Raw genomic sequence first — 12013 nt, 5'->3', positions numbered from 1 at the left:
CTCTTCTTACAAAAAGAAAAACACTGGTTGAATGCAATCTTCATTTCTTCAGTGCCATCTAGTACTGTTGAATTAAAGGGCAGTAGAATCAGCTCTGTGAAAGAGAGTGATTAGTAGGGGCAGTGTGTCACACTCACTCTGAATGGCTCATTCTTAGCTTTGCCCTGGGGCTGTGCACCCATGTAGCTTATGATAAACCAGCACAGTTGCTGAAACCCTTTGGTAAGTGTCTCCAGCCTACATCCATCCCCTTTGAATGCTAACTCAAGCCAGTAGCATGGTGGTGAAATTTCCAGAATATTATTTAAGGGCTGTATTTGTGAACAGAAATACACAGCAAGCACTGCTTTAGAGGTTATTCCAAGCATTCCCATATGCAATAGCAATTACCTTTCCAAGGAGCAGTTGAGGTACAGAAGGAGACAGCAGGAATTCACAATAAAGATCTGAGTTCCCTTTGCAATCAATATAAATATGTCAGTGTTGTTTTCTGTGTCAGTCTGCAGAATTAATTTCGAATTCTATGGAGGTTGTTTCAAGATTGTCTGTGAAAAATTGAAACAATGAAGAGTCTAATAAGTGTTCTTACAGTGTAAATAATCCACATCAAAGCAAGAAAAGCGCTTCTGAGGGTTGTTTTCAAAATAGATTTTTCTTTCTAATTAGGTATATTCTACACATCTGCAAGCACAAATTACTTGGAGAAAGTTGCTTCCTTTCAGACTGAATAGAATACAGGCTATCAAACATCTTTGCTATGAATGATTATAAAGATTCTGATGTACATATACCTGTATATCTGATACACAGTTTTAAATCCTCAGAAGTATTATTGCCATTTAAATTATTCAGTTTTTGAAAAGCTACAGAGTTCATCAAGTTCAGATGTTTTCAATTAGTTTATTATCTTCCTGTCATATTTTACTGTGGACATCCAGTTTCTGTTCCGTGTTTCCTAGTTGTGAATCAGAACTCTGCAGTTACTCGGCTTTAGGTACAGCAACCCTAGCTTTCAAATAGGTGTTTTTCCCCCAGAAAAATGAAGTTTAGTCTTCTTTCTCTCATTGAAAATAAGGCCTTTTTTCTGAGTGCAGTATTTCTAAACTGCTTTGCTTGTAAGGTCCAGCCCAAGCCTTTTCCCTCCCAAGATAGTGAAAATTGGTTAACAGATGGCCATGAGAGAAGTAGTTTTCAGGACAACTGCAAAATTACTGGGCACTACGTCAATTATATAGAATTAAGACTGTAGCTTGGCTGGCTTTTCATCCTTGTATTGGACCAAATGACCTCTTCTCCAACTGTGTCCCATTTTTCAAGTCCTAAGACATGAACCCTGTTAGTCTGAGGTTTAAATAAGTGGGAATCGGTTGCAGGATGTTAGTTTTAAATTATAAGTATACAAACAAAATAATGTAGCTGAAAAACTGAGAAACATTTGATGCCCAAACTGTATTCTTAATTCTTAATAGTACTCTTAAGCAAGAGCTAATTGTTGCAAAAGATTGTGCATCTTGTTATCCTAGTCATGCTGTTAAAATCCACATTTACAGTGGCCCTGCTTGGTGGCAAATGCACGTAAATATCTCAGATTTTTATCTGTAAGAATACAACACTTTATGAAGCCACTAACACTCTGAATACAGCACCTAGTTCTTCTAGATCATAACTTTTATTCTAACTACACTCAGTAAATTTATTTTTTTATTTCTGATTTTCAGTGAGTTAAGAAAGCAAACATTTATTAAACACCTGTAATATAAACTATTTTTAATAGCAAAACTGTGTGTGTTAATACCACATATTCTTATGTACTCCGTGAAGATCTCATTTAAACAAATCGATGTCCCCTTGCTGATCAGATATTGCGCTCACTTCTTGGAGAAGAGCATGGGTGCTTTCTCTCACGATTGGGTCACTTTCACCTTTTTCTTCAACCTTTTCTTTTTCTTTATTCAGTTGTTACTCTTGTCTAGGCTGGGAAGCATCCCCGTTAACACCCTGGATTTACTGGTTTTGTTCTGAAAGCAGTCCTGCTGTTAGCTTACAAAAATCCTTGAGGCAACAGCGCTGCCACAGTCAACAGCCCTGTTAACAGGAGATTGCTGGGCCAAGCCACCCGAGTATAAGCGGTAAAACTACCATGTTGACATCTGCAATGTCAAGAGGATAATGGGCTTGGACTGCTGTAGCAGTCTGCTGCATACCATTTAAGTGCCTGCCATGTCCAGAAGTCATTTCTGTTCAGTTCACTCACCACAGATGATGATTGGAACTTTATCCTAAGACCAAAAGTTAAAATGGCTCATTTGTTTTTTTTCAGGTAAACTTAGTCCATTAGTATTAACTAAGTGTGGCACAAGGCACTTTTCTGACTGCTTTCCTAATCCTTATACAGGATGTCTACAATATCAGAATCTGTATTAATTTTATCTGTAAGTTACCGGTATAGAAAACGTTTCAAGTCATAGTTATCTACAATTTAGAAGTCCAGGTATCTTCGAGTATACATTTTGGCAAATGCATTTCAGAGTTGCAGCTAATTCCATTAATGAGGGTTAAGGATCCATGGGAAGAATGAAGCTTTTCTTCCCTTAGAGCTCCTTGATTAAAATAATAAAATATTTGAAAGATCTTGACCAAAATGCTCCAGACTCAAACTTTCATGATATTTAATAATAAATAACACTGTTTGAGATAAAGGCACAGCAGTAGGTATTACTGCTATTAAGAAATAGATTTCTAAAAATTTTCTCCACTCACATATTTGGAGATTGGAGGCAGTATGTAGTCAGAAACAGTTTATTCCAGTTCCTTGAGCTGGTGAATCCATTGTGTGGGTTTTTTCTTGCATAAGCCATATGAGTTACATGTATTAATTAATTTTTTTCCTTATATTTTCAAACACATTGCTGAAGAGTAGAAAAAACTTTAATTATAAAATCAGGCAAAGCAATACTATTTGACATCTGTTCTTTAATTTCTGGTTTTTCTTTCTCCATTTAATCTTGCTGCATTTATCTGTGGTGTTTTTAGCTTGTCTTATGCCCTTCTTCCAGAATGTTTTCTTATTTGTCTTATAGACATTGACTTCAATATGTTGCTGTATATTTGTTTAGATCTGTAGCTGGGGAGAGGAATTATGGGATATTAGCATTTGTAATTACTATTCATTCCACTAAATACCTGCCTGTAATTAAGTAGGACTAATGTCTAGGGAAATTGAATCCGCCTGTCTTTCACAAGAAGTGAAATATTGCGTAACACTTCTCTCTTTATGTGCCTCTAAGAGGAAAACATTTGTGTTCAGTAACCACTCTGTGTTGCTTGGTAACCATTAAAACCACAGTGCACCTTTAAAGCATATATTTATTTTGTATGTTGTATTTTTGGAAACTTAGTGCATCAGCACTGTATTCAGACAGAGATGAAGCACTTAAATTTTTCAAGTTTCATTTTCAGCAGAATACTAGGATTGATGGATTTCTGGTTTAATGAGAAGTCAGTTTTCATTTGATATTGCACATTGAAACATGCAGGTAAATAACTGACATAAGTAATATTTCTAGCCAACTGGAGAACTAATAAAAAAAGTTTGGATTTCTTTCTCAATTTCAAGGTCTAATAAAATTAAGAAATTTTAGCAGTGTGCTAGAATGCATGGAATTTTTCTGTTACAGGAGTAACATTGCAGAGAAAGCATTTGTAAGTTAGTGTGGTTTGCCTATCAAGATAGCCTACCTCAGGTAACACCGGTTTCCTTCTGGTGTATCTTCTTAGATCACAGGGCCTATAGTTCCCATCTGTAATAGTTTTTTCTTTCCAAAGTTTATGGCTCTGGATTTATTTCCCAGGTATAGTACCAAAAATTCTCTCTTCTGTCATTCAAGAGAGAAGCACAAGATTTAATTCCCTTTTTAAGTAGTTTTTTTTTTGCCTTATAATGGAGAGCGTACAGTGGTATGGTATATTATAACTCAGGATGTTACAGTTTATCTTTGATAATGTTTTATAACTGTCCTAATTTTAAGGCAACTGGTTTTCTTAGGACATTCAGTGTTGACCACTTTGAGTATATCACTTGTAGTGAAAGCCGAAATTCTGGCAAATCTTGTAACCCATAGGAGTTGCTTAGCAAGTTAGATACTGAACTGGCCTTTTTGTATGCTAGACCTGAGTTAAATTGAAGTATACAGTTGCTTTATAATGTTCTGCTTGAGCTAATAACTTAAGTCTTGAGACTGCTTTTTCATTCAGCTTTTTTTTTTTTTTAAGAAAAGTCTGTAGTGATTCGCATCCTACTTATTTTGTATCACAATTTCCAATATTACTGTGTTGTGTTTCTAGCTGTTCATGCCTGAGTTGGGTATACTCTGATCAGGTTGAGGACACGCAGAAATAGCGTGATACCTTCAGTTCTTTCATCTTCCCCGTTCTATACCTTGTGTTCCATGATAGAGTTGTGTGGAGGTTTGAGGGTTTTTTGTTTGGTTGGGGGTTTTTTAAGACAAAATAAGGCTGGTCTGAAATGGATACAGTTCTTGCATTAAATTTTCTGTCTAGGTTCAAAAATAATAGAGAAGCTGAGGAGAATATTTCTAATCTTTTTTTATATTTAAGCACATTTTTCTGTTTCGCAAACAACTTAAATTCTTTGCTATGGTTGCTTACACAGCCTGAAGCCCTGTTGAACTACAGCTGTGAGTTGTGACTTAAGCATCGACTTTTGGTGCTTGTTTAAGACAATATGGAGTCTTTTGTGGTCATAGATTTCTGAATTTGCGTTTGTTTATACTACCCATTATGCTGTCAGTATAGGGGACATGCATATGTGCAGTCTGTTAATTTTATCTGCAAAACCCTTTATGACTGTTCAGAGATTTAGTTACAAAAGCCCAACCAGCTCCAATTTCAACTTTCTCTAATATTTTATTAATAAAAAGACTATACACTATGTATCATCTGTCTGTAGTATAGTGTTCTATAATATACTCTAATATAATAGTACTATTAATACAGCAGTTGAGTAAGCCAAGCATTTATGGTATATTGAATTATACAGTGAATGCTTTTATGGATTGTAATAACCAGTTGGACTACCAGCCTGATTCCTTCTGTGAGTGAGAGCTAAATTCACTGGATTTTAGTAACACGGAGCATGGAAACTTAATCCTTTATTAGGGCTGTTCTCTGGAGGTTACAAGGAGAACAGGAAGAGCTGTGCTGGGTCACCTGTACTTCTTTACTGTGTACATGCTTATGCAAACAAGTGTAGCTCTTGCTGCTGCATGCCATTGGGCCCCTTTATACTATTGTGAAGTTATTGTGCAGGAATCTGAGGTGTTAGATACAGGTAACCTTTGGTATGCTGCACCCTTCAATAAATGTAAAGGGAATCATTCGGTAAATCTCTTGAGAAGACACGTAATTCCTACTGTGTTTTAAGTTGCAAATCGGTACTTTCAGATGTAAAATGAAATTGAGTTGTTCCTTTTAATAGGAATAATAATGGTAATATCTGATAATACCTAATTCTCGAAATTTACAAGGGAGAAAGAGGGATGTTCATTCAGTTTGGTAGTGATGCTCTAAGGTGGTGCTTTTTTGCTTTAAATTTCATTTGAAAGCAATGAATGTAGAAGAAGATGGAAAAAGAGCAGTAGTTTTCACCAGTCAAAAGAAATACTGTGTCAATTATACTAGTCAAAAGAAAGAGCATATGAAAAGGAAACCATTTTAACATCAGATATGGCCTGTGCTTCTGGGATCTGTCAAGCTTCTGAGGAGTTTGGAAGGGGTAAAATGCAATAGTATTGTACTCCTGTGAAAGCAACAACGGTTTGTTGAAAATGCTTCATGAGAATATTAAAACTATTTTAAGAATTCTCCTTATCACACAAGAGGGACTATCTCTAAAATGTCCCTTGACATTAATATGCCATTAATATAATGTTAAGTCTGCACAGAAATCTTACATTTATTTAGGTAAACTAATGCAGGACTAAAATTAGACTGTTGGATTTGCCTTCAGTTGAGAGCAGATGTCTTGCTTCGAAATCCTGTCATAAAAAATTATTTTAAGAAAGGGAGGAAAAACAAGGAGGAAAACAAACATTTCAGTTCCTTTCGTTTTCCAGGTGTCCAAAACTGCCTGTAATGAGATAGCCTGTATGTAACAACACATTTTATTTCATGATGAAAATCATCAAAAGTAACAAAAAGTAGACATGAAAAACATTTTAATACATTAGCTATATGAAATTAATAAGTTAACATAAATAAAATCATTTATTCTAGTCTTCTTAGTACTTACTAACATAGAGACCATGGGGCGGTTTGCTGTTGATAGAGAAGGCTTATGGTGTGTCATAGGATTAGAGAGTAAAAGAGAAAGGGGCAAGGGTAATAACTGGTGAAGTTACTAAAACATGTTTTCATATAGTAAAAGAAACAGGCACAACTTTTGAAAGGGAAGGATGATATCTCTGAAGATGCCATCCTTCAGATGGCGTTGTTGAAGCTGTCTGTGTTTCTTCTGAACTCACTGCTGCTGGAACTGTTGTAGTAAAGGTCTTTGGACTTGGACTTCAAAGTTTATTCCATCTAGCTATGTAATGTAAATTGGGAACTGGAGGTACTTAAGTAGTTCTGTGTGGCAGTTTACAAGTGAATAGAGAATACTTTTATAGGGAGGTGTCTGGTAGAAGAGGAATGATCTATTTGAAAAGTTACTTAGCCATGCTAACCAGTACAACATGTTGAGCCCTTCATCTCCTCATTCTTAGCAAAAAGTTTTCTTTTGTTTATCAAGCCTGCACTTAGAAAACTGTTGGAACATTGAATTTATTGTACACTTCATTTGCAGGAATCCTCATGGACTGTGAGAAAGGCTCAAGTAATAGCAGATATGAATCTGGGAAATAGAGTGTTGTCAAAACAGAGCTTCCAGTGGGCATAAAATTGTTTTATTTAATTTTTGGCATAAATCATAATTGTCCTATGTGAGGTTTTTGTCCAACCAAGTAAAAACAAGCTTCCTGTTTTTTAAAAACCCACTAAAAAACTAAGTAAAAAAAACCACTAAAAAACTAGTAAAATTTTTGTCTAATCTATTTGTACTTTTTTTTTTAATCCACTTGAGTACAGTGGCTGAAAGGGATTATTACAGCTTGCAAGGAAGATCATTTGTAACAATATAGAAACGAAGAATTTAATTTTAAGTAAAATTTCATTGCTCAAGAATTTGTAGCTCTTTTTTTTCTTCAGAGATACCAGCTTTCTATCTGCTACTGCAGACAAACTGCTTTTTGCTGATAATTCTAGCTACTAATTTTCTTCAGAGATTGGAGTTTCAGGGGCTAGATTTTAAATCTTTCCACATGTAGAGAGGTCAGTAAAGGAAAGTAATTTCTCCGTGGCACCACAGTTCTTGGAAATGAACTGTCTTAAAGGCTCGTGTTTGACAAACTTGGGTACTGATTCCCGGGTGAAGAATTTTAGATGCTTAATTCAGCTCTGTGGTAGCCAGAGGAATTGAATACAGCACATGCACATATCTTTGCAAAATTAGTTACCGTAATTAGTTTGCATCATACATACAAATGCGTGTCTTGGTTGTTGAAGAGGTGATTACACTGCATAAATATAACTTGGTATGTCACGTAGGAAAGTACTGTGGGATACAAGCACAGTTTAAACAAGCCATATTTTTATTTTAATAACATTTTAAAATATTGACCAATGAATTCATGAGAGTAGGTTTTGATTCTCTCACTGTTACAACGAATTCTCTTTGTTTTGTTTTTATTTAGTTTTGTTGGTTTTTTAACAAACTCCGTAAGGATGGGTACAGAATGTTAAATTCAATAGCTGTGGTTGGTGTTAAAATAGATGATGATTATACGTGGAATTCTTTAAACAAGTGCAATGCGAATGCTCCTGGGTTTTTTCTTATGCATGCAAGCTGAGTTCTTTAATTTCTAGTGTATCACAGTCTGAAAGTCTTCTGTAAGATTTATTAACTCTACCCTTCCCTTTCCTGCTTTTTAGGTCAGAGATAGCAAATTGCCTACTTGCAAGGAATACAATAAAAACCCTCCGTTCCCTACGTTTTTTGCTGATGGAGATGAAAAACTACCAGAAGACCTTTTTGATGAGGAAATCTTCCAGTTCACGGATCCATCTGTCACGTATACATAATGTTCTTCACATCTTTGAAAACACACAGTTTCGTTATTTTCATGAACTTTGCAATTCTGTATGAAAGAAAACCTATGAATTGCAGTCTGGCCAACTGACTTAAACACTTCAGATATTGCCATTTTGGTCAGGTAATTGGATTTCCCACCGTCAGTTTCAAACCTGTACTTAAAGCAACCGGTGAATCTGAGGGACAGGTTGTAGAGCACACCAAATAGCATGTCTTCAGTGAGCTTTTGTCCTTTGCCTCAGGCTGTGAAAACTTACTCATTTCTGAAAAACTGTTGTTTTGAGATGGTTCCAGTTCATTTTCTAAATGCTAACAAACTCTGTTTCTTTCTTATGTAAAGTATTCTGGGCAACTCTGATCAATCAAAAAAACGTTCCAAATCTGCCTTAGCATCTAGGGGAGGAGATGTGTGGGGAGAGAAGGCGGGGGAGATCTGTGAAGAATAATCCAAAATAAAACAAGAAAACACATTGCTCTGCAGCAGCACAAGCTTGTTTTGCTTCCTTCTTTTCACCAGAGCTCCTTTTCTTCTTTTGCTTTAACATTGTGTTGAGTTAATGGTAGCAGATACCCAACAAATTTTCTAGAGGGAGGATGATGCTGGCCATGTGTAGGGTGAGGGGGTGTTCGGATGGGAAACGTTCAGTAACAAAGCAGCACTAAGACTGCAGGGGCCACCTGTTTGTCATCTTTGCTAACAGCTTGTTCTGAACTTCGCAGAGGGTCCCTTGAATGCTCTCTGGAGAAATATCTCCACGCCTACCATTGTCTCTGTATTGGATTCTTAAGCTGTTACAGGAGAGCTATTATTAAGAAAGCAGGTAAAATGTGAGGGATTTGTCTTAATGATAGTGCTCATTTTTCTTCTACCTGACCTTTCAGTAGTAGCTGGAGTCATTACACTCCTTTTATTTTTCATCTTGTGTGATTTACTATTTATAAGTTTGATCTTTTGAACACTGTAAATCCTCTCACCTACAGCAGTAAGTACCTGCCTGTCTGTACCATCTGAGCACTTACAAGTCCTACAGTAGTTCAAGAATTTACATACAAATTACCATTAATACTGTGGCAGTGCTTCAACACAAGACATCAAATACCTAAAGTAAATGAGATTTCTCAAGACCTTACTAATACTACCCAATTTAAAAGGTGACATCCGTACCTTTGTGGTGACTTCCAATCACTGAAGATGTTTTATTTTTTTTTTGTGATTGCTTGAAGAAACCACATACCATCTTATAAGAGCTCTGTATAGCTGCTGACTTGTAGTAGACTGAGAGTGATCATTTGAGACTGTAGTATGGAAATATGAACTGGTGTATCTGCATTGTAGGCTATCCTCTTTGCTCAATTCAGTTGAATATAAAATGTGATTCAAATAAGTGCACCAGAATGCTGAAGAAACAGCAGCCCCTTCATGCTTCCCCTTCCCATCAGTCACACCAGTTCTGCAAGTGCAGACACACACACACAGCACACCTGATGCAAAAAGCAGGTAGCAAATACCAAGTGGGGTGTTGTGTTTTGGCTGTGATACCAGTAGTGAGTGACACCTCTCACCTGTTTCAGATAGTTGCTGTTTCCTGGGGAGGAGATTGGTTTTCAATCTCCTGATTGCAAAATAGATTTTTAAAGTTGCAGCTTTTCAAGTTTGCTTGTTGTGGAACACACGTAAATCAGGGAGTGTCCAGATATGTAGCCCACTGTTCTGCTCAGGTTTAGGGGATAATTCTGACACACACATGCTTTCCTTGAGGAGCTTTGTTGTTGGTTTTTTGTTTTACTTGGTAATTGATCCTGGACTATGACAGAGATGACCATACAGAGAGATATCTTTTCCTATTTGGTTTCTCAGCCAGAATATCCTGGATGTGGGATCCTCTCCTGTGACTAATTGTATTTTGGGTTTGCTTTCAGCGTATGCCTTGCAAAGTCCAAAGAATCAGTTGTGAGCTCAAAGGGAGCCACAGGTTTATAAAAGTAAATTAAGGTGAGCTCTGTATCAGGTATTATTTCAGTGTGAGGGGAAAATTGACAACCTACTTCAATTCCAGTTTCTTTAGTAAGAGAATAACTTCTCCCTTTTTGGCATAAACAGTGACATTCCAATGATCTGTTCACGTTACTTTTTAGATTCATTGTCCAGGAGATGACTGCAGTCATTCAGGGAATTCTGTACTTAATGTTGCCTTCCCTTTGTTCAGTTTTAAAATTTCTGTTGAAACGTAGATACTGTCAGAGTAGTCTTTTCAGTTTTACTTTTGAAATGCATGATGGGTGTGAGCCATATGATTTTTTCAGATGCTGCTTATGCAGGTCTCTTTTTTTGTTGAGGTGTGCAAGTGAAACGTTTTCCATCTTAGTTTATCAAGAGTGCTTGAACACCAAAGACAAGAGCTGTCATAGCTCAAGTAAAGACTGATGTCCCAAAGGTAAGTATTTTCAGTAGAGCAAATGCAGTGAGATGGATAAGATCTGTCAATGTGAGTTCAGAGTAGTGCAATATAGATTGGAACATAAACATCCATTAGACCTGTTCTTCCATCAGGCGCTGAAAGGCTTATGGTGTTTTGTATTTAATTTTCCTTATACTCCCCATCTCTGTTTACTGCTTTCCTGACTAACGAAGGGACTTGGAGCCAGAGAAAGGCAGGCTGAATTTATTTCAAGGAGCAAAACTGTTCAGAAGTGTAATGGTACCAAATGCTTTAAGCCCATCTACAAATTTGTTCTTAGAAAAGGGTGCTTGATGAACTATTTTTAGACATTATCAAAGGTGCTGGAGCTGAGTATTCTTCTTCAATGTGGCTGAAGGTTGTGGCTAATCGAGCAGATGTGCTTTTAAGAGTCATATAAAAGCAGACAAAAGTAGGCAAATATCAGGTCCTCATGTCTCAGATAAGTCAGCAGTTTCTCATGCAAAAGGATGTGTTAACTTTACTGAAAAGGCAAACTAAGGGCTCTGTTGCAAGTAGATACCTGTGTGTTTTGTTGCTGTGTCTTGAGTAATGAAAGTTTAGAGCCGTCAGGCAAGCAAGAACAGCAACAATAAAAATAAGTTCTTATTCCATATTACCTGTAGATTATTAAAGAAGAAGGACCTGAACGTGTAACCAGAAGTCTGAATCCTGTAGGACAACATCCTATGTTGCAGTCTGGCTGAGGAAGTAATTGTTGGCAAGCTCTATTACCTCAACTTGTGAAGACTGCCATGAGGTCTCCCCAGAGACTTCTCATCTTCAGGCTGAACAACCCCAGCTCTCTCAGCCCATCTCCATAGTGCTTCACGGTGCTCCAGCCCTCTAAGCATCTTTATGGCTTTTCTCTGGACTCGCTCTAGCAGTGAGTTCTGTGTCCTTCTTGTGGTGTGGGTGAGGTGCTGAGCTGGGGTCTGCATGTCCAGGAGCTCGGTACGCCCTCCTTAGGCTGTTCTGTTTGTTCAGGTTAGCGGGGTGGTTTTAACATCACTAACATGATCCTTTGGAGGAGGATGTAGGGTTAAGCTTTAGCTGTACCTGTGGCTTTATGGCATGACTGCTCTGAAAAATGAATTCTCTTCAATAATAACCCCTCTCAGTGGTTCTGTAGTAGTACATGAATAAACAGTGTCAAGCTTACAATATAAGTTGAAAGTAAAAAGACAGCAGGAAGAGGAAATCAAAACACTCGTCTATCACTTGACAACATAATTGCAGTCATTGATGATAAACAGGGAGAGTTTATTTCTCTTCAGATACAATACTTTTACGTACCATTGCTCTGTCATTATATGAGACCAATAACCATTTTTGTTTACCATTTTCA

General features: G+C 37.0%; 1 protein-coding gene across 1 annotated transcript in view; it reads left to right on the top strand.

The window, feature by feature from the left end:
* Positions 1–12013, top strand: part of MRPL3 (mitochondrial ribosomal protein L3) — a 32241-nt gene extending 20228 nt beyond the window's left edge. The window contains exon 10 of the mRNA XM_027748559.2: positions 8047–12013. Coding sequence (XP_027604360.1) covers positions 8047–8196 — 150 coding nt within the window. The 3' untranslated portion in view covers positions 8197–12013. The remainder of the gene's footprint in view (positions 1–8046) is intronic.

Source organism: Pipra filicauda, unplaced genomic scaffold (genome assembly GCF_003945595.2).
Source record: "Pipra filicauda isolate LSUMZ 115617 unplaced genomic scaffold, ASM394559v2 scaffold231_size1239837_pilon, whole genome shotgun sequence".
NCBI lineage: Eukaryota > Metazoa > Chordata > Aves > Passeriformes > Pipridae > Pipra > Pipra filicauda.
The sequence above is the reverse complement of the archived record's forward strand: the minus strand, read 5'-3'. Positions and strand labels throughout refer to the sequence as shown.